This window comes from Haemaphysalis longicornis, unplaced genomic scaffold (assembly GCF_048455015.1).
Source record: "Haemaphysalis longicornis isolate Haplotype H1 unplaced genomic scaffold, Haemaphysalis longicornis Haplotype H1 scaffold_5, whole genome shotgun sequence".
Taxonomy (NCBI): Eukaryota; Metazoa; Arthropoda; class Arachnida; order Ixodida; family Ixodidae; genus Haemaphysalis; species Haemaphysalis longicornis.
This window is the reverse complement of record NW_027526385.1, coordinates 175636425-175657887: the sequence shown is the minus strand read 5'-3', so window position 1 is coordinate 175657887 and position 21463 is coordinate 175636425. Positions and strand designations below refer to the sequence as shown.

Sequence of the window (21463 nt, the reverse complement as noted above, 5' to 3'; positions counted from 1 at the left end):
GTGGCCGGGGTTGAGTAAAGGGCACGGTCCTAGTCGTCGGCGAGGTAGCGTTCGGGTAAGGGGCAACCTCTGGTGGTCGTAGATGGGAGTGCGGCCGCGGACGCATTGCGGGGTGCGAAGCGGCTGCTGCCGGTGATGGTAGAGCGAGCGGCAGGCGTAACTGGAAGGACAGTGACAAGGTGAAGCGTGGTGCATCAGAATGGCGACCGGAGTGCGGGCTTGACTGTGCCCCGGTGTGGGCTCTGTGGCTTCGTTGCTGTCTTGGCTGTTTTCGCAACCGCGGTGGGAGGCGGCAGAGCGGAGCCTTGCATTGATGAGCTGCGCTGGAACTCCAATGAAGTCGGATCCCCATCCTGCAAGCTGGTTTCGTCTCTTTGATTTGTAGACAGACGGCTGTGCTCCGGTTACTGCATCTACCCAGCAATGTCCCGGAGCATGGAATCGGTCGACGTCTGGGGACCAGCTTTTGACGCGTCTCTTGACTGCATTTGGTCGTGGGATACCTCTTGCGGTGTCGGTTTTTGGGAGAAGTGCCCCGCAATCTTTGCTCCGGTATCGCCCTCGCAGCCAGGGTGTAAAGATTGTCAAGAACAAGCTGATGTGCTTCGAAGGTAGCTTCGCCTCCCGGAGTCGTCGATCTGTCGTTGGCTGCTGGAAGCTGTGCCACCTGAGGCGAGGAAGATGGCTGTCGTACACCGGGAGTACAGCGCTCATGAAGATCGTTCTCACTCGTGCCGTGCAGAGAAGATTCGCAGCCACGAGCGGCATAGCAGTCGACACTTGCTGGGGTCGGTGAAGCCGACACATCAACGTGTGGAGCTGCGGCATGGTGTTGCGCAGATTCCACTAAGCTAAAGGCCGACCCTGCAGTGCTGCAAGCCGTAGCCGGCGCTGGCGTTTCCTAACAAGGCGAGACTGAACACTGCGGCGAAGTTGTATGCACAGTTGGCGTTGGAAGGTGTGGTGGTGTAGAGGATGGCGTTGGTATGAGCGTGACCGAGGTGGGCGTGTCATCACAACCATCGCTGAAGTATTGACAAATACTGTCTGAGACGCCATAGTGCTTAAGAACAGCCTTCTTCAAGTCGTCGTAGGTCTGTGGGCCAGGTTGTGGAAGCCGGAGCTTCGCGAGGAGACCGTCAGGTAGCCGTGTCGCTGCGACGTGAGAGCGCAGCGGCTGGCTCCTTACGCTGTTGATGACAAAATGGCTCTAGAGCTGAACAAACCATATGTCGCAGCGATTGGTGTAGAAGTCCGGAAGGCCGCTGAGGTCTGGGAGGTCGAGATACGCGCCCATGATAGCAGACCCGTCACCTAGTGAGGGTTCGGGTGCATGGGCCGAGGGCGGTGTCGGAGGGGGACTGGTGGTGGTAACGGCTGCAGGTTCTGTTATGATTGTCGTCTGCCGGGTTTTCATGCCGTAGTGGTTGAGGACAGTGTCTTTTTATTCGTCATACGCACTGAGGCCTGGGGCCGGCAGCTGGATCTGCTCCACGAGGTCAGCAGGTAGTTTCTGTAATGTCACGAGGTACCTGATTTCCGGGGAGCAGATGTCATGTACATAAAAATGGCTCTCCAGGATGACGAACCATGCAGCGTGGTTTATGATGAAGTCAAATGGAATCAGCAAGGGAAGGTCTGGGAGGGCGATGGACGTTCGTCGCGTGCCGTTGTCCGGATTGTGGCTGGGGAAGCAGCGGTGTGATGCCATGGCGAAGCCGCTTGTCCCGGTCACCAATTGTAGGCGGCCGATGAGGTGGTGCGGCCGAGCCAACGTTTATTGTGGTTGAGTTGGCTATGCCATAGACAGGACGAGGCGCGTAGAACGAGGGTGCCATTCCAGAGGTGTCCCGGGTGCCGAGTGTGTTCCATGCCAGCTGGTCAATCTGCTGATGATGATGCTGGCGCTTAAGAAGATGATAGCGGCACTACAGACCTTGTGGGCCCGTTCCCTACGTCACGATCCGAGAAAAAGTGGATTATCGTACCGACAGACTACATGACGCGCTACGCAGAGACCGCTACTCTCCCGAGGGGGAGCCGAAGAAGTCGCAAACTTCTTTATAAGTCAAGTTGTGCTGTGACATGGAGCTCGTGAAGTTCTAATCACGGACCGCGAACGGCCTTTACGTCTGAGCTGATGCAAGGAACCTTGCGCTACAGCAACACGGATCACCGAAAAACGACGGCCTACCACCCCCAAACAAATAGACTAACGGAACGTTTGAACAAGACGATTGCGGATATGGTGTTCATGTACGCCGATGTTGAACATGAGACCTGGGACGAGGGGCTCCCATATGCCACGTTTGCGTACAACACCGCTATCCAAGAAACTACGCAGATGACACCGTTGGAGCTTCTCTATGGAAGGCGGCCGACTACGATGCTTGACGCCATGCTTCCGCACGTAGAAGACGACGACCTGAACGCCGACGTCCAAGGACACCTTCAGCGTGCGGAGAAGGCCCGCCAGCTCGCGTGAGTTTGTACAACGGACCCGTAGCTGGTGGATGCCGGCCGTTACAACCTCGGACGCCGAGACGCCGCATACCGCCCAGGGGAACGAGTGTGGGTTTGGACTCCAATCCGACGATGCGGACTGAGTGAGAAGCTTCTACGACGGTATTTCGAACCCTACCAGATTCTACGACGTGTTGCCCAACTTACCTACGAAGTGATTCGCGATAGTGCTTCTGGCACATCACGACGACGCACGCGACCCGAAGTCGACCACATGGTTCCCTTAAAACCTTTCTACGCACGATAGCGGAGTTTTATTTTTTATTTGTTCGTACTGTCGCTTATGTTAGCGTCGGGTCGATGCACTCTTAGAGGGGGAGGGGCGGTAATGCCGCGAACCATGCATTCCGTTTGTTTATTTATGTTTTGCTTTTACCGCCCGGCTGCGCCGGTCTGTGTTATCTGTGTGCCAAGGGAAGCGCGTGTTCCATGATTTCTTTCTATGCCGCATGTGCTATCTCTTCTGATAGGGAGAGCATTCCGGACTAACATGAACAGCCTAGAATAATCTTCTTTGTTCTGGATGTAAATCGACGGTTCGAGAAACACTCGCGCCTAAAGATAAAAGCCTGAATAGCAGACGCCACGGCTTTAATTCGACTCTCGACGCTCGAATACGCACGTCACTTTCGTGACTGCTGTTTCGCCCCCTGTGTAATCTTTGAGTGGTTAGGGGAGCACAAGATCGCTCCAATACTTATTTTTTTGAAGACAACTGCATGGTCTTTGGCTTCATGACAATATCATATCATGCCAACCCTCACGTAGACACGTACATATGAAGGGCTGACTATTGGCAGTCGAAGAATACTTCTTGCTGCTCCAAGACAAGGCACCCTTAGCTGCTTAGACAAGTCCGCTCAGGTTTTCACTGACGCATCGAAAACCCAATCAGCTGTGTCCTGTGGAGTCGTTGGACAGTATCCTTCAACAAACAAAACGATGAACAAAAACACTACCAAAACACAACACTACCAGTATCTCTGGTGGTAGACCACGTGATCGTTAGTGAAACAAAAAAAACTATTCTATACAAAGCCTCATTTAGTCTTCTAATGGTCCTGTCAGCAGGAAAGGTCAGCCGAAACCTTTAATTTGCTGACACCCCTAGAGCTATGTACAAAACAGGCCAAACAAATATTTAAATTATACTGTGTTTGGCCGAGCCAGCTGCCGCCAACGGAAGCTGAACAAAGACGTATTGACATTCCTCAAGTACCTCACGAAGATATGAAACCGACAGCAAAGCTCATTTTCCGTGAGTTCTGGCAGAAAGAATGGAATCGAGAATTGAACAATAAGCTCCACACGATACAAGCAAGAATTAGCCTACCATGTACCACAGAGAAAAGCAGCCCCCTCTAGGTCCTGCGGTGTATACTTCGAGTAGTTCGCACACATGTCACTCCCTCCTACTTCCTCACTGAAGATCAGCTGCCGAAATGGGCAAGATGTGGCGAACGTCTTTTTGTCCTTCATGTTTTGGTAGAGTGTTTTGCTCTAGGACCGGAAAGGAGACGCCGTTACCAAGAATTGTACAGCAAGCATATTCCGCGGCACATATCCAATTATTTATCAGATTGTCGTTTGTTCATTTTTAATACAGATTTAAAACACCTAGATGACATCGTTCCTTTAAAGAAGGTTTGTTTTAGCAAGGGGGATAGGGCCAGCTGCGTGAAGCAATGTTTCGCACTGTTGTTTCCATCTGACTGCCTTGCTGAATCGTAATGTTGTAGTTGCCATAACCCTATACAACCTTAGCTCATCCCATGCGACAGCACGCTCCCCATTTATGTTTCAAAAGTAGTCCTTTACACCGAAGTAGCTTGATGCACAACTTGCACAGCTGATATCAATACGTTTTTACCCCACCAGTGCAATGGCACTATTCGCCTCAGATGCCCTTGGGACGAAATAGCTCACAAAAGAAAGTCACTCTCTTCGGCACAGCGGACACCGGCTCCTATCACAGGATCTGTAGAGGATGACTAAAGCAGAAAGGTAGGTGTGTTGGTTGCCAACCAGATAATTCATCCCGCAGGGGAACTGTAGACAGGGACAAGGCAACGTCTCTTTCACCTTTTTTGTAGCTGCTTAAAACAGCTGTTCAAACAGCTGCTCCCAGCAGTTGTTCTGTATGTGTTTAAATCTGTTTAAATAATAAGCTTTTCCAGTTGTGCTGAAGGTGATATAATACTTGACTAACGCTCTCACAAAAATTGTATAGGAAATGATACTTACATTAGGTATGGCAAGCGTAAAATCCGCCCTTGCTTCATGTAGTCTAGACGATTCTACAGTAAATCCGTACTTTCGCATGTTGCCATTAAGCAGGGTAATGACACTTCCCTCGGTGCCTTCTTTTGGGGAAGATTCGTAGAACAAAGTAAGTTTTACAATCCATTGATTGACGTCGTTGAGAGCACCTGAAAAACAAAAGCTTTCGTTTTACTTGTAATTGCTTATGTGCATGTTATTTTCACTTTCAGTGCTACACTCACACCGAAACGCTTCTTTTGAGTATAGGCACAGGACAAAATATTTCTTAATGTTCTTAATATTTCTGCTTTATGGGTAGCGTTTCGTCCGTCGTGGCTGCGTGAGCACGTACAGAAGTTATCATGTACAGAAAGCCTGCTTCCTATGAAACAGTGCTGGGAGCAAGGGCGCCTGCCCTCACAACTTAGCAAATATGGCATTGCTGAATTAGACTATGCTGTGGGAACGCAGTAGTGAGCTTTAGCCGCAAAACTTGTTTCCCTCACTACATACGATATTCCTCATGCCCCTCTGAAACGTAACTATTAGGCAGATAGGCAGAAGGAAATAGTGATGATGGAAAAGTAACAGGCTGAAAAAAAAGAAACAGTGTGAGGTGATTGTGTTCATTTCTTCGGAGACCTCGACAGTACGTTCTCCCAATACGTTATGATCTAATTTGAAACAGGCAGTTTAGGGGTGTTGTTACTCCTCCCCCCGTCGAGCGTGAGCCCTGCAGCTGCCGGGTATTGCAAGGAACCCTCCTCCCGCTGCTTAGTTATCATTTTTCAGGTATGGTTCAAAATCCCCGGCAATTTTATCTCCAAAAAAATTTGCCTAACTTTTTTTTCTGCTCGTGCGTCGATTTACCTGCGAAATGTTCGGGCCATGCACTCCATCCCTCAATTTCTAGTGGAGTATATCTACGTCATCCTCATTAAATATATTACTGGTGCGTCGCTAATGTAGTCCGCTACCCACCTGACCGCCTTCTGGAACTCTTGGTCCATTTCCTTGTACCCTAGCACGTCTGAAGTTTGCGCGGTCCAGCGGCTCGTCTAATCCTAACGTCGAACGTCGAACGACACCCCGCCGCCGCCGGCGGACACGTTGGCGCACCGGCCCCCTCGCTACAAGCCTGCCACGCGGCACCAGTTCCAACAGCGACGCCTAAGACCCAGGCCTTAACGTTGGGAAGATGGAGCCTGTCGTGGTTCAAGGTGAGGACATTTCTTCCGGCATGGTCACCCACGAGCGGGGACGGCTAGAATGCTACCGCCAACGTGGCGCTCGCACTCTGAAACAGCATCAGAGCGCTCCACCCAGCTCCTCCACAATCAAGCAGGATACGTCCTCGCGACAGCCTCGCAAGCCAATCCGACCATCTCAGTTACCGAGGGAACACCTCAAGATATTCAAGATAAACCTCCGCCGCTTCTGATAATAGAGGTACATAACATTATTATCTGGCAGTGGAATAGCCGGGGATATTGCCGCAAACGTGCAATCTCCAACACCACATAGACTATAAAACCTTAGGCCCACCCCCAGATGTCATTTGTCTGCAGGAGACGGGCTGCATAGCAAAATTATCCGGGTACAAATCCTTTCCGAACAGTTACCCCCGACCTCGTGAAACGACCATCCTCGTCCATCGTAACCTCCCAGTAATACAACACGAGCTTCACCTTCCCACACACATCGACCATGTTTTTATCCAGCTCATTCCTCGACCCAGTAAATGAGAATAGAGTGTGTTCTTATTAAACATATATAGCAGCCCCCAATACAGCACCGTTTCCACGTACTCTTTAAACAAGCGATCACTCTGGCAGGCAGACATCCCCTCGTAGTAATAGGCGATTTTACCCCAAGAGAAAATGTCAAAGGGCGCCGTCTTTGGTTAGACTGCCAACAGGAAGGTCTCACCTTACTCATAGACCCCGCAAACCCAACTCGCTCAGGAAATAGCGTTTGCAAGGACACTTCTCCTGACCTCACCTACACAAAAAACACTCATCCCTCTCCCATCTTGTCTAACACGCAAGCCGATCTAGGCAGCGACCATAAAATTATTAAAATTGAAATGGGCCTTCCATCAATACGTCCCAATCAAAATAAACAGGGCCGAATAAGAAACTGGGACACATTCAGGGCACATAAAACCGGACATCAAACCCCCACTGAACCCGTTACCATCGCCGACCTCGCAAGGTGGGAAGGAGCTCTACACGAACGCTTACGCAACTCTACTCAAACAGTAGACATCCCAGCAGATTTTTCAGAACCTGACTCCAAACTCGCCCACATGTGGCAAGCAAAGGCTCGTCTCGAAAAACGCCTCTCTAATCAGCGGCACAATCGAATCCTTCGAAGGAGAATAGCTGCTCTCGACCGCGACATTGAAAAATACACCATCCAACTCCTCACTCATAACTGGCGTTCTGCATGCGAGGCTTTTAACTCGAATTTCAATCTTTCACATACGTGGAACATTCCAAACACCTAATTGACCCGTCTTCCACATGCACCACACAACGCCAACTCGTATCCTACATCATACATCAATTCACTGGTACTGACACCGAACTCCTCCATTATATTCAGAAAAAATACGCTCCTGCTTCCCCACCTTAACTCATTCAAGATATTGTGGGGATCCCAATCCAGAGCTTGACGCACCCATAACGGAGGCGGAGGTGCGCGCCGCCATTCAACACCTGCAAACCAAATCGTCTCCGGGCCCCGACAAAATAACTAACAAGCTGCTTCGAAATCTAGACGACCCTACCATCGCCGACCTGACTGCACTTTTCAATTAATGTTGGGAGAAGGGGGAACTCCCACCTCAATGGAAGACAGCCAAAACTGTTCTTATTCCAAAACCGGGTAAGCAGCCACACGTCGATCACCTCCGACCTATATCGTTAACATCGTGCCTGGGCAAGCTCTTCGAGCACGTCGTTCTCACCCGGCTCAACAGTCACATCGGAAAGCACCGCCTGCTCCCTCACTCCATGCTGGGGTTCCGACCTCATCTCTCTACTCAGGACGTCATGCTACAACTAAAACACCACATAGTAGATGCTCGATTCAGTTCCACAAATAACACGAAGGCGATCTTGGGCCTCGATTTAACGCGAGCGTTCGACTCAGTTAGCCACTCGGCAATCCTGGAAGGAGTAGACGCGGCTGGAGTCGGTGCGCGAGCATACAACTACATTTGTAATATCCTTACGGGTTGAACAGCCACATTCACCCTTGGACAATTGACTACGCCCCCCATCCCCCTCGGTAGCAGAGGTACCGCCCAAGGATCGGTTCTTTACCCCTTTCTTTTTAATAAGGCCCTACGAGGTCTACCCCCGCTCCTCAACGCCATCCCCGACCTGCACCACAGCATATACGCCGACGACATCACGTTGTGGGTTACTAGAGGATCTGATGGTCACATCCAGGATACCCTCCAAACGGCAACTGATGTCGTCGAAGCGTATGCTGCCTCTCGTGGTCTGTCCTGCTCCCCAACAAAATCAGAGCTTCTTCTACACCGACCGAAAAGACCAGGAAAACAACCACCTTCCCCACTCTCCCTCATCCAAATCACTACCTCTAACGGCCAACCCATCCCAATAGTTGACTGCACCAAGATTCTAGGTATCCGTATACAGGCAAACGGATATAATGTAGATACTCTCCGTGCCCTAGAAAAAGGGGTTTACCAGACTACACGACTCATCTCTCGTATAGCTACCAACCATCGACAAGTGAAATAAAACAATCGAATACGTCTCGTACAAGCCTTCGTCATCAGTCGTATAGCATACGTCACCCCCTTCCTAAACCTCAAAGCCAGCGAAACGCACAAAATTGAAGCTACGATACGTAAATCTTTCAAACACGCCCTAGGTCTCCTCGTTACACTCTAAACAGACAAACTACTCTCGCTCGGTCTACACAATACACTAGACGAAATTATCGAAGCCCAACACGTCTCGCAATTCGAGCGAGTCACGAGGAGTGACACTGGACGCCACATTCTTCAGAGTCTTGGCCTCAGTCACCCCACTATCTCTGACACGCACCTTGATATTCTCTCAGTCATTCGAGACCAACTGGTAATCCACCCCTTCCCTAAACACATGCACCCGATTCATAACGAGGAAAGGCGCCGAGCGAGAGCGCAGGCTTTACACCAGCAACATTCCTCCAACCCACAAGTAGCCTATGTGGACGCTGCAGAATACCCAGGACGCGAAGCCATGGCAGCGGTCGAAGTTGATTCATCTCACTGAACACTAGCCGCCCTCACCTTCCTTACTCAATTTCCAACCGTAGGCGAAGAAATGGCTATCGATCTTGCCATTATTTCCAGCCCTAATGTTACTACTATAATAAGCGACTCCAAATGGGCCATTACCAATTACTCCAACGGGCGAGTTGACCCCTGAACTTTACGTCTACTCCTGCAGGCACGCCAATTCCAGAAACAAAAATATACATAACTCCCAGGAAATGAATTGGAACACGAGGTTGCTCGAGAACTGGTAATCCGAGAGCCCAGTGACGCTGCAGAATATCCTCAATCATTTTCCCATAGGGACCGTCTCTTGACCTACCGATCGGTACACGATCACTACCTACTGTCCAGAGCTCGCTTCCCATCACCCGACCCCTCCCTCTCCCGCCGCCACACGGTTGTATGGCGCCAACTTCAAACATCCACATTTCCCACGCCCGCCCTCCTATCACTCAACTACCCCGAGTTGCACTCTAACCGATGCCTTGCCATAAATATGCAGACCTATCACATGTGATTTGGTCCGGTGAAGAACAACCCCTCAAAGCTCTTAAAAAGCACCCCATTTTATTACAAATTACGAACGAGGCGCCGTGGGAGGCCGCGCTATTCAGCATAGACCTTATGACCCAGGTCTCACTAGCCCAGGTGGCTAGTGAGACCTGCGTCAGCATCCTTCCCAGGTCACCGGAAGGACGCTGAAGTCGCCCTGAAAATGGCCCAAGCCGTGGCAACAATAAAGTGATCTCAAACGCCATATAGAGCTTCCGGACATAGTACTAGACCAGGACTTCTTTGTCATGCGCTAAGGAAGTCGTTGTTGTGCTATTTCTCAAGACTTTTGCACTCTTCCTGGAAACTCGATACCACAACCAACCAACTCCCATCTCTTGATACCTCCCTCAGAAAACGTTTTTCATGACTGGTAGTAACGCACATGCTCTCTTTCTAATGAATAGTTCCGGCCAAATCAAACCGTTCCTCATTTGTCTTTCAGAAATAATTTTTCTGATGTCTCATTTTTTCGTCCGCTGGTCCTGGAGCCCTAATGCAGAACATCTTTACCGTCATAATAACTTCCCTCAAAGAGTTACATATGAGTATTTGAAAGTCGATCTCCAATGGCGCACCAGCGACTAATCATTAAAAGTTAGATTGCGGACGTTTATGACCCTAAAAATAGACAATGAAAATTGGATGAATGCTAGGTATGTTTCTTCAACTTCATTGGTCGTCGAAGCCATGCTTGGTGTTATGTCATCAGTATTCGACCCCCTTGGCATGTAGGGGGATTAGAAAAATCTCGTGCATTTCAGGTTGTCACTGCCATACTACAACAAGCACATCCTTGTTTTTTTAAAAAAAAAGTTCACAGTAAAAATCGAATGGAATAAATTCGAACACAATAAAACACAATTGTAAAACAAAAGCAGCACGTAGTGCAAAACCGGATGGTGCTTTGACGTATGACAGTTCACTGGTTAACAGGAATTTCTCCATTCAATTTGCAATGTAATTGTCTGAAAAGTGTAGTTATAAGCGTTTTTTGGAACAAGAACGACCAGGTACTTTGTGTATGGTGGTAAGCTACGGAGGCAGATAGCGCGGTCTCTCCGCACCAGTGGGACGATCGCACGTTAACAGCGGCAGCTCACAATGTGCCCAGAAACATTGGAGGGCCGACGTGCATGCCACTCCGCGTGTGAACAATAGCCGACTCCTCGGGGACAGCCCCATGCTTACGTTCAGGCACCGGCTGCGATGGTTGAGGCGTTAAGAATGCTCGCGGAGCGAGCAATGATCAGCCCAGTGCCTTTGTTCCCTAACAAGCCCAGCATTCTTGTTAAAATTCAGCTCACCGCTACTCTGTGGGCGCGTTGTACAAATTTGGTGCAATATGTTGACGTTCCGCCCTACATAAACGAGTGAGGACACCCAGAGCGTGCTTGGGCGCAGGCTCGTGTTGACGGCTATTCCTGCCCACGAAAGTTGCAAAATCATGAACAAACCATTTCTAGTGGCGTCGTGTTGAGACGGTACTCTACGAACAGACTCCTCTGGCTGAGATCTCTTTTTCTCCCTCTCTCAGACGCGACGTGTACCAGGTGTCCCGGGACCGGGAAAGGGTGTTCTTGTGTGTTTTGGCTTTTTTATTCGTGCGCAAAGAGCGCCAAAAGGCTGATAACTTGAGACTTCTGTGTATAAGTTCCCCCCTTTTGATATCAGTCGGCATTGGAGATTGACTGAGCGTTGGCCTTCCCGTCGACTCCAAGCTGGAACCGTATCGTCGCTGTTCATGTTTGGGCACGCATTAAATCAGTTAAATTTTGCTCTCAGCTGTTTGTCATCAACACCAAGCCTGCTCTCCTGCTCGCCTCTCCTTCACCACGCTACCACTGCATGAAGAAGGCGACGGAGCTTGGTACGGGGACGCCATCGCCAATAAAACACTTCCTTTGTGCACAAGCGACGGGTATAATAGGGCCCGAAGACAAGCCCTAACGTCGCCATCTCCGACCATTTTTCCGTACGAAGAAGCCACATCCCACCGCGAATTCCCACATACCCGTCCCAGATCTAGACGACGCGATCGCTGCCTCCTGCACTTCTCATCTACGCTAATCACCGGGCCCGTACCTGCAGTTCGGTATCGTCTTCGCAGCGCTACAGAATATGCGCAGCTCGGCTCAAGACTTCATTCGGTTTACGTCCACCCCATGCACCCCGCACACGAGAACGATAGTTTCCTAACATTCCTGCACAAGCCGCCTACCTGCCCTACTTCTCCCGTGCCGCAGCAGCTCGTCGGGTGCGCGCATCAGCAGGAGTCAAAATTGGCAGTTACCTCAATTGTTCAGCCAATCCGGCCTTACTTCTTTCCCCCTCAACGCTGTGCGGAGCCACCTTAGGTAACGCAACGTTATTCCCCTTTAGGGGCGTCACATCAGAATGGATGGGTCAATGTGCGCAAGGTATTGATTGCTCAATGGACATGACGCCAAGTTGTCTCTTGGACGAGAGGTGCAGCTTCAGGATGTCCAACCGGATTTCTTCGGCTTGGGTTGTGGTTCGGATTCAAGCCTTCAGCGTTTGGTTCTGGGTTCGGTTTGGGAGCCCCATTTTTCTCCTTTTCGAATCGATCATACGGATTCAAATGGTTTTCGAGAAAAACACGAGTTTCTGTGTTTTACTCTTATAGGGCTGCGTTTTCGTTTCTCTGCCACGTCAGTCAGTACAAAAAAGAAATTCACAATATAGAATTCTTTTGCTCTGACGTTGCTAGCTTAGCTGTACGATCCACAGCAAAATGTTTTCGATGGGAGGCCAAGGATTAGAAAACTATCTGAAGCGCAATAAAATTATCGCAGGGACACTTAAAGGAACCATGAAGAGAAAATACAACTTTGTTTAATTAGAAACAACTAGGATTCCGCATCTCACTCAGCTCCATTACAGCCACAAAAGATGTTTTTAAAGAAAAAAGCAACAAGTATATAAAAACTTTCAAATTTCGCGCCACAGTTACGTGTTGTGAGCAAGAATGACGTCATACGGGCAAACAATAAAATATAACTTTCAGTGCGTAAACTGCACGTTAGCATTCAACTGACGTGGTCAAATGGCACTAGAGGCCCCATTACAGACGCCCAGTCATGTGTGGTCGCGACAGCTCAGTTAGGCGGCCGCCAATTGCACAAACAGGGTTCCGTGACGTCCTAGAAAAGTTGCGGAAAATTGGCTAGGCCGTCGCGGCTGCATCTATAGCGACACGCCGCGCCTGCCGGGCTACGTGTGCCATCTCAGCGCCACGAGCTGCCGCCTGAGGTCTTGCAGCAGCACACCGTGCCGCGACGCCAGCCACCCACCGGGAAAGTCGCGGGCAGCGGTCTATGTGCGCGCCACCCTCAACAGTGCTCCTCTTGACCTGGCCCCAGTTGCTGACGGCCCAATGGAGTGTGCCGCCGTGGCAGCACGCATGGGACAACGGACACTACCGTGGTCAGCGTCTACATCCGGCCGCAGAAACCATGGGACGCCGTGGCGCTGTGCCGGCTGCGCACAAACCTGGGCTCGGACGCTGTACTGTGCGGCGACTTCAATGCACATCACCCTGCCTGGGGGAGTCATCGAGCCACCTGAAGGGGACGAGAGCTGTTAGACACCATCACCACCTGTGGACTGCACGTGGCCAACACCGGCAGCCCTACTTTCGTCCGCCCTTGTCGTCGCAGTGGCACGGTCCAGCAGTCATGCATCGACCTAACCCTGGTGACAAAGTGGTGCGCCTATTCCTGGGAGACCGCCGCCAGCACGTGGGGTTCTCACCACTACCCCATACTGGTCACCCTTGGGAACCACCGCAAGCGAGCCGACACAAGGGCTTACACAGTCACTAGCTGGGTCGACTTCCGCAAAGAAATGACCAAATGCACCGAGGATCCTGAAGTCGACTTCCTCGCAGCAGTCGTGCGGAGCGCCGACAAGGCAACGGTACGGGGAGAGGTACCTCTCTGCACGCCACTCCCGGACATGCAGCTGCTACGGCTTCGGGCCCGCCGCAACCAGCTACAGAGGAAGGCTTTGCGAAGCAAGCGCCCAGAGGATTGGACGGAGTACCGGCGGGCGGACACCCAATGCCGCCGACGGGCACGGCAGGGTCGCAGGTAGGGATGGGAGTCGCTGTGTTCGTCCATGGACTCTCGTAAGGACCCGGGCAGAGCCTGGCGTATCCTTAAGGCTCTGCTGGGGCCTACCACCACCAGCCGGCGTCCCCTGCATGCGGTCGCCATATCCCTGGGCATCACAGAAGGGGCCCTGGCGGAGCTGTTCGCCGACCAGTTTGCCAAGGCCGCTCAAACCCCGCCTCCAGTTCCTGCGACCTCACCCGACGCGGAGCCAGCCGCCCCACACGACCAGAAAGTGGTGTCCTTCTGCTCCACGGACATCACGCTCCGTGAGCTGCAGGCCGCCCTGAATCGATGCCCCAAGCGGCGGAGCGCTCCTGGTATGGACGGGGTTACGTACCAGATGCTGCGGAACCTGGACGTGACTCAGAGCCGCTTCTGCGACTGTTCAATCGGGTCTGGCGGACTGGTGTCCTCCCTCCACCCTGGTTCGTGGGGCTCATCTCGCCAATTCTCAAGGTCGGCAAGCCCCCGATGGAGCCAGAGTCCTACCGTCCCGTGTCCCTGACGTCGGCTGCTGGGAAGGTCATGGAGAGTGCAGCCCTGGCACGTCTCGAGTCGATTGCCGACCACAGCGGCGTCTTCCGGGAGCAGCAAAGCGGCTTCAGGCGGCACCGCTGCACGGCTGACTCCCTGGGGGACGTCATCTCCATGCTGGAACAGGCCCGCCATGACAAGGAGGTGGCCTTCCTGCTCCTGCTGGACATGCAGTCGGCATTCGACACGGTTGCCCACGGGGCCATCCTGGAGGCCCTGGATGGCATGGGTGTTGTGGGGCGCCTAGGAGGCAACATCCGGGGGTTCCTGTGTGACCGGACCCTGCGGGTGAAGGTAGGCCGGGCGACCAGCAGTCCTCGAGACGTCCGCTCCGGGGTGCCCCAGGGAAGCGTGCTGAGCCCGTTTCTTTTCAACTTGGTGCCGGCTCCTATCCCCGACTGCATCCCTCCAGGCTTGCGACACCCAGTAGAGGTGGCGGTGTATGCTGACGACGTGGCACTCTGGACCCATGGCCCCACCAAAGACTGCCACATAGTCAAGCCATGCCTCCAGGAGGCTCTGGGCGCAGTTGCAGTCTTCCTCGAGAGCCGTGGCCAGCAGCTCTCGGAGGCCAAAACGCAGGCCCTTATGCTGCACCCGGGAGGATGGAGGGCTCGACAGGCAACACCGCCCATCACACTCAACGGGTGACCTCTTCCCTGACGGTTGACCGTGAAGTACCTGGGGCTGCTCATTGACTGCCGGCTCACATGGCTACCCGCTGTCAAGGCCCTCCGGGCACGCAGCGCACAGGTGCTCCAAGGGGTGCGGCAGCTTCTGTCACGAGGCAATGGCTGCTCACACCAAGTGGCGCAGCGCGTGTTCCACGGCATGGCCTCCGCAGCTGTGCTGTACACGCTTCCACTCGCCTACCTGGGACCACGACGCTGGCAGGAGCTGGAGATCGACCAACGCCACGCCATCCGCCTCTGCCTGGGCCTCCCCTCCACGTCGCCGGTTGCGGGAACTTACACCGAGGCGGGCACCTGGCCCATCGAGATGCGGGCCTTGCAGACGGGGCTGCGGCACATCTAGCGTCTGCTGGCCGTACGTGACGGGGCTCCGCTCCTGCAGAGGTTCCGTAGCCGGCCCAACTCGCACATGGGAGCGCTGCTCACTATCTTCGAGGAGGGCATCGAGGTTCCGAACCGACCCTGTCTGGAGCCGCCACAACCAGACACCGGGGAGGCCCTGCAGATCACACGACCCTCCGCGGGGTCCGCAACAAGCGGACCACACCACCCCAGGCCATCCGCCAAGAGGCGGCCGTCCAGCTGCAGGACGAGCTGAGCAGCTACCTGCATCTCTTCACGGACGGCTCCGTCAAGCACAGCACGTGCGAGGGGGCGGCTGCGTGCGTGGTGCCTGAGCTGGGAGCCAGCCGGAGCTGCCGCCTGCCCTTCCCCACTTCCTCCACACGGGCGGAGCTGGCAGCGCTGTACCTGGCCGCCGACCTCCTCCTCGAAGGGGGGCCCCATAACCACCCCGAGGCGGTCATCCTCACGGACTGCAGGACTGCCCTGCTGCGGCTGCACGCGGCCGATCAACCCACCAACAGCAGCGGCTACCCGGAGCGCTCCCTTGCAATCAAGCTGCGCACTGTGGCCTCCCAAGGCTGCGACCTGCGGCTCCACTGGCTGCCGGGCCACAGTGGCATCCGGGGCAACGAAGACGCCGACGCCCGCGCCAGGGAGGCCCACCAGGAGGGCACCCCAGTCTCCGAAGACGTCACCGCGTTCGACGAGGCCCGCACTGCCCTGGCCCGCATGGTGCAGACGATGCACCCCGACCCTCGGGTCGTGAGCGGCCTGGCGCCCAGACCGTGGCCCGCACGCATCAGCAGGGACGCCCGCTGCCTGCTTCTCTGCATGCGGCTGAACTGCTGCAATGTGGCGGAGCGTCTGCACCGACACGTCCGCAAGGACTCCCCTACATGTGCGGACTGTTCCGAACTGGAGACGCTCGAGCACCTACTCTGCTTCTGCCCCCACCACGCGGGCCCGAGAGCAGAGCTCCACCGAGCGCTCCAGCGTCGAGGCCTTCCCAGCGCCGACATGGAGGACCTTCTGTTCCCGAAGGGACCTGCCGCAACCCAACGGGAAGTGTTCACTTATCTGTTTCACTTCCTGGAGACGACTGGCCTCACGCAGCGGCTGTAGCCCGGAGTGCAGTGATTGACTGGTGTGCCCAGACTGACAGCGTTCTAGGACTGACAGCTCTCTTTATACCTTTCTCTCCCTCTCTCTCTCTCTTTCTACTTTATCCTATCACTCCCCCTCTACTTCCCTTCCCCTGCACTGGGATGTATGCAGGTGAGCTCCCTGCCGAGCTCAAAATATCCCCAGTGAATTTCCTTTCATTTTCCTGTCACAAACCACAACCACCGCGTCACACGTTTTCTTTAATATCTCCGTTATTTGTTCGAAGATTGCGATGATATTGGTATCATTGTTATCAGGAATAAGCAGTCTTCCTAATAAACCCAACTTGTATTTTGTCTTCATGGCTCCTTTAAGGCTGTTCAATGTGCAAGCATGATTTTTTACGGTGGTACGTTAATTTTCATGACTTTCTTTTACTCATCAGTAAAATATAATTTTATACGTGGCTCATAAACCCGCATCTTTACACTCGGTAGTTGTTTTCAAGAGGAAAATAACACCAACGGCTCTTCGTTACCGACGCGGAGCCGCCTTGTTCTCCACTCCCCTCGCAAACCGGTTGCAGACCGCACTTTGTCTCGAAATAATGCCTCCTGGACGCAATGTTGTGGCCGGCACGCATGCAGTTTCCTGGCCAGTCAGCAGCGCCCTGGTGCCGATGTGGGCGCCTGGTGCCTGGTGATGTGGTGGTTGACGATGTGGGCGCGTTCAAAACACACGAGCGGTCCTACCAACAGCGCCGTTTATCGAGAAGACGGTGGAAACATTTCTTCGATGTTACCAAAGTTGCGCCGCGCGGAAGTAGTGGCGCGCATACAAATAGAAGCCACTTTAAAAGAGCGTTTTCACTCTCCCACCGGGGCCAGCGTCGCTAAAGGTCAGACGTGTGAAAAAGTTCCAGAACATTTCAGTCGGTTCTGTCCTACGCGGCGGCGCCGCCCTCGAGAAAAAATGCAGGCAGATCCACTGAGGCTACATTCTCTCCGCAGGCCACGAGTAGATTTCGCTTCATAGTTTTGGAGACTTCTACCACGGCCGCTAGATAAAAGAGCCCCTTCTTCATCGAGCGGCAGTGCTTCTACGGAGCGTTCCAGCGTATTTATTCATTCCCCGACGCTCAAGACATCTGAGAGAACCCCCCGAGAACTCCTGGGAGACTACCATCGTGACCTGCTCCTCGTGTCACGCGCCAACAAGGCCCACAATGCTGCACATGCTGTGGGAGTGCTCGGGGCTCGCGGCGGAGAGAAGAGCCTATCTCCCGCCGTACATCACGACCCTCCAGAAGTACGCATCACCTCGACTGGGCCGGGCTCACCAAAAAGAGACTGTTATGTCCCTGTAGACTTTCGCTTGTACCACGGGAATACACAAGAGAATGTAGACGCTCTCACCTTCTTTACCGCCCCCCCAATCCCTAACTAGAACTTGACCACCCGCTTTCGAATAAAAAAATATATATACAAACACTCATAAATACTCATTTTCCCCGCGAACAATATCCGATTGGAACAGTCTTCCTGCTACTGTGTTCACTTCGCCTAATCTGCATGCATCAATTGATCAACTTTTTCACATGTAGAATTTTTTTTTTTGCCGTTTGCCATTTTTATTGGTGTTTTCTAAGATACAGATTGTATAAATACATTTTGCCTGATATGCTATATTTTTATCTTTCCACTTCTCCTTGGGCCTAATTCTGGGCTGCAGTATTGTCCAAATAAAAATAAAAAAATAATATTTCGAGCGCATTAGGGGTGTCAAGCGCCTATTTCGTGTGAGAAAGGGTGGCCATCAGAGATTGATAACTTGATAAAAATCAACTTCTTTATCACAAATTCTGATCCTTCTATCCGGATGTGCATAGCGTCGACGGACGATGCCGCGCGTTATCTTTGGGCACGGTCTCCCGTTTTTCTAAACACTGCTTCGAGGAAGTACTGTCACCTCCTTACCATACTGCACTGCTTGCAATCTCGTATATAAAACAGTTTCCGAAACACGTTCGGGAGGGCTTCCTCCGATCCGTTTCGTTGTGGGTTCACTTCCAAAATGGCCGTAAAAATACGGGATCGAAGCGGTTCTGGTTCTGGGCGAAAATTATGGTTTTGTTCCGATTTTCGGTTCAGTTTTAATTGGCCACACTGGTTATGATGCATTTTGTAGTTTTCATTTCTGGCGAACCGCCTGGAATATCGCTATTCATTGTACTCTGGTACGTGCCATCACGAGCTTGGAATTGTGTGGCTTCCAATTTATGCCTTTAAAACCAGCAATAAAAACTTTGTTTTCAAAGGTGTCAGTGTGCCATAGCTGTGTTTCGCCAATAAAAGCCATAACAAGCGTGCATTTGTTCGGAGTACCCCTTCACTCTCTCCTCAGAGCAACGAGAACTGGAGTATTTATGCACCTTGCAAAATATCAAATTCTTAAAACCCCCAAGTGGGGCTCTCAGCTGTTGTTAAAATGCCTAACTGATCCAAACTCGCACGTTCGCCACCGAGGCTCTTAGGTGCACCGTGGTGAAAGGATTCACGAACTGCTCATTTTTTGTCTTTAAATCAGAAATACATGTTTTGTAAATTACGGGACCTGTGAATGTTTAGGTGCGAGCAAAGGAGTCACAAAAACAGCTACATTTGACCGTATCATATGCCATTTTTAAACGTACCATCTTTTCGAGTGGTTACAAGAACATCTCGGATCACAACGCCGCTGTATCCTTGCAACTCAATTGGCTTCCTGTAAATAAAAGGGCATTATTAGGCAACCGCTTCCATAAAGACTCGAGCCAGCACATCGAAAAGAAGCATTGCTCATTAAGGTTTAAATGTCTCAGATGGTTATTGTAAACAGCTCAGCACTGCGTCTGCTTTAAAGCCAATAGGAGAGAATAGAAGTTTGTTTTATTCGAAATTTGTCGTGTTTTTTGTGTTCTGTAGTGCTCCCAGCGCATCTCCGGCAGCAAATGCTGCCGCATTCACTGAGAAATTGATCACTTTAGGTTAAACTTTTGATTCTTCCCGCCCCCCCCCCCCCCTCCCCAATTGTGCGTTTTCGGGACGTCAGCAATGACGCCACAAGCGCGCGTATACAAACGAACTTCCACTGCGTGATTCGACTACAGCCATGCTTGCCGTCAGTCTTCCCAGATAGCGTTACCATACCCATGCATGGACCGTTGTCTGCCGTTGGTTTGCTTTTTGACCGTATTCGCACGACGATTGTTTTTGTTACTGCACAAAGTACTCGTTTAGTGAAACATAGAATATCCTCGACAAATAGCGTCACGTAAGACAACGTCGCTTATGCCAATCGGCCAGTGCGTGTAAGACAACTCGAAAGCGACGGGCTAGTGTGCAGCTAAAACAAGCAGCTAAAACCAACAACTGTACGCATCAGTACTTCTATGTTTACGTGTGCTTTTGTAACTTCCACTGTTTATTCCACCATTCTTACTCCTATAAAAAGAATGTGCCCCAAATTTAAGCACAAATAGCTCGTTCTGGAAGGTTATAAGCTTTCCCTAATTTGGGTTTGCTTTCGCCGGCCTCCTCTGATCGTAGAGCTGGCTGGTATGGCATCATAGGTGCCGTTGCGGGAAATGAGCTAGTGGGGAACATGACCATTCCGTTTTTTCCGAATTATACCGCTTATTTGAACGAATATTGGGTTAAAAGTGGTATCAGTATGATTCTAACCTTTCGAATGAAGCAAACTTGTACTTTGTCTTCGCTGCGCCTTTAATTGTTGTTTTAATTTGTATTGCAGGAACTATAATTTAAAGAGTTAGTATTAGTTCGGTTTATCACCGGCCACGTGCATACATTTACGTTCGGCTCACCAAAGCTTCCAGCAACGGTAATAGCTTGTTCATCGGAGATGCTGTAAGTTGAGCCTTTCCATCCGTCTGCTGAAGGTCGTGCAGCGTGCACGCATAGCAGTAGGTTTCCCTACACGCCGGCGGCTTCGAAGAAACCGGCTCAAGACCCACCGTTTAAAATGACGCAGTGCTATAGCAGAAGCCGGTTCTTCTTCCTCCCACTGACTTTGCAAGACACTTTCGAAGACGCTGGTAGCCTCTTTGGTAACGATACGTGGAAACGATAGGTTAAATTCGACTCCAGCCGTGAATCGAACCTTACACAGCAGTATGGAATGAGGATGTGTGTTGCCACAAAACTACTCGCTCTGAAACCATAAATAGAACAGCGTCCAGTGAGTTGACCGGTCCGCGAAACAATGTTTACTCGTGAAGTTAAAGAAGATAACTTTTAGTAAGATAGAGACGTCTAGTCTTTGTGGCTAAGCTAGACAAGCGATTCCGCGTATGAACAAGATTGATGCGGAATCGGTCGAGAGCAAGACACCACTGCCAACTCACCAAATGCCGGTAGAGGGGAAAGAAGGCCCCCAGTCCCAGCTGAAGGAACACTGCATTTTGCGGATGAGGTTAACGAAACACTGGCCGTGCTGTTGGTGTTGGGGACACGCTGGTTGCAGCTGATACGACGTCCTGTTCCGCTCTGCGTTCTTCCTCTGGGCGTACATCACGGGGGACTCACAGCTCACCTCGATGTTGTTGCTTCCAGGCTGAGAACAATTCAGAAACACAAAATTAGGGTGGCACGTAGATTCATCTTCGCACGCGTACTGAGCAAGCCGGCGGCCACACTTTGTGACCGCAGTCATATTTAAAAGAAATTAGAACGAAAGAGTAGTTTAAGCTTCTCGGAGATCACTCAGGTAAGTGGCCTTGTTGCTGCATTGCCACCGCACGGTAATGCTCAGGCCAAAACATTTCATATGTCCTTTCCAGGTTGTGCAGTAGCGATTGCTTAGTTTTTTAGTTACTGTTGTTTTTGCGCTTGTGAACGATGGGAGGGAGTAACATTTGGTAATCAGAATGCCGCCTTCATCAGAACACGCACAGCAAGACTGGGTGCCGCAACGGATCAGCACATATCAAATTGAGAAGAATATATTATGTACCC

General features: G+C 51.7%; 1 protein-coding gene across 1 annotated transcript in view; it reads right to left on the bottom strand.

The window, feature by feature from the left end:
- LOC144140010 (beta-mannosidase-like) overlaps window positions 1-21463 on the bottom strand; it is a 119488-nt gene that overhangs the window by 72330 nt on the left and 25695 nt on the right. The window contains exons 5-7 of the mRNA XM_077672224.1: window positions 20854-21054; window positions 19141-19211; window positions 4768-4952 (exon numbers count right to left, since the gene is read on the bottom strand). Coding sequence (XP_077528350.1) covers window positions 4768-4952; window positions 19141-19211; window positions 20854-21054 — 457 coding nt within the window. The remainder of the gene's footprint in view (window positions 1-4767; window positions 4953-19140; window positions 19212-20853; window positions 21055-21463) is intronic.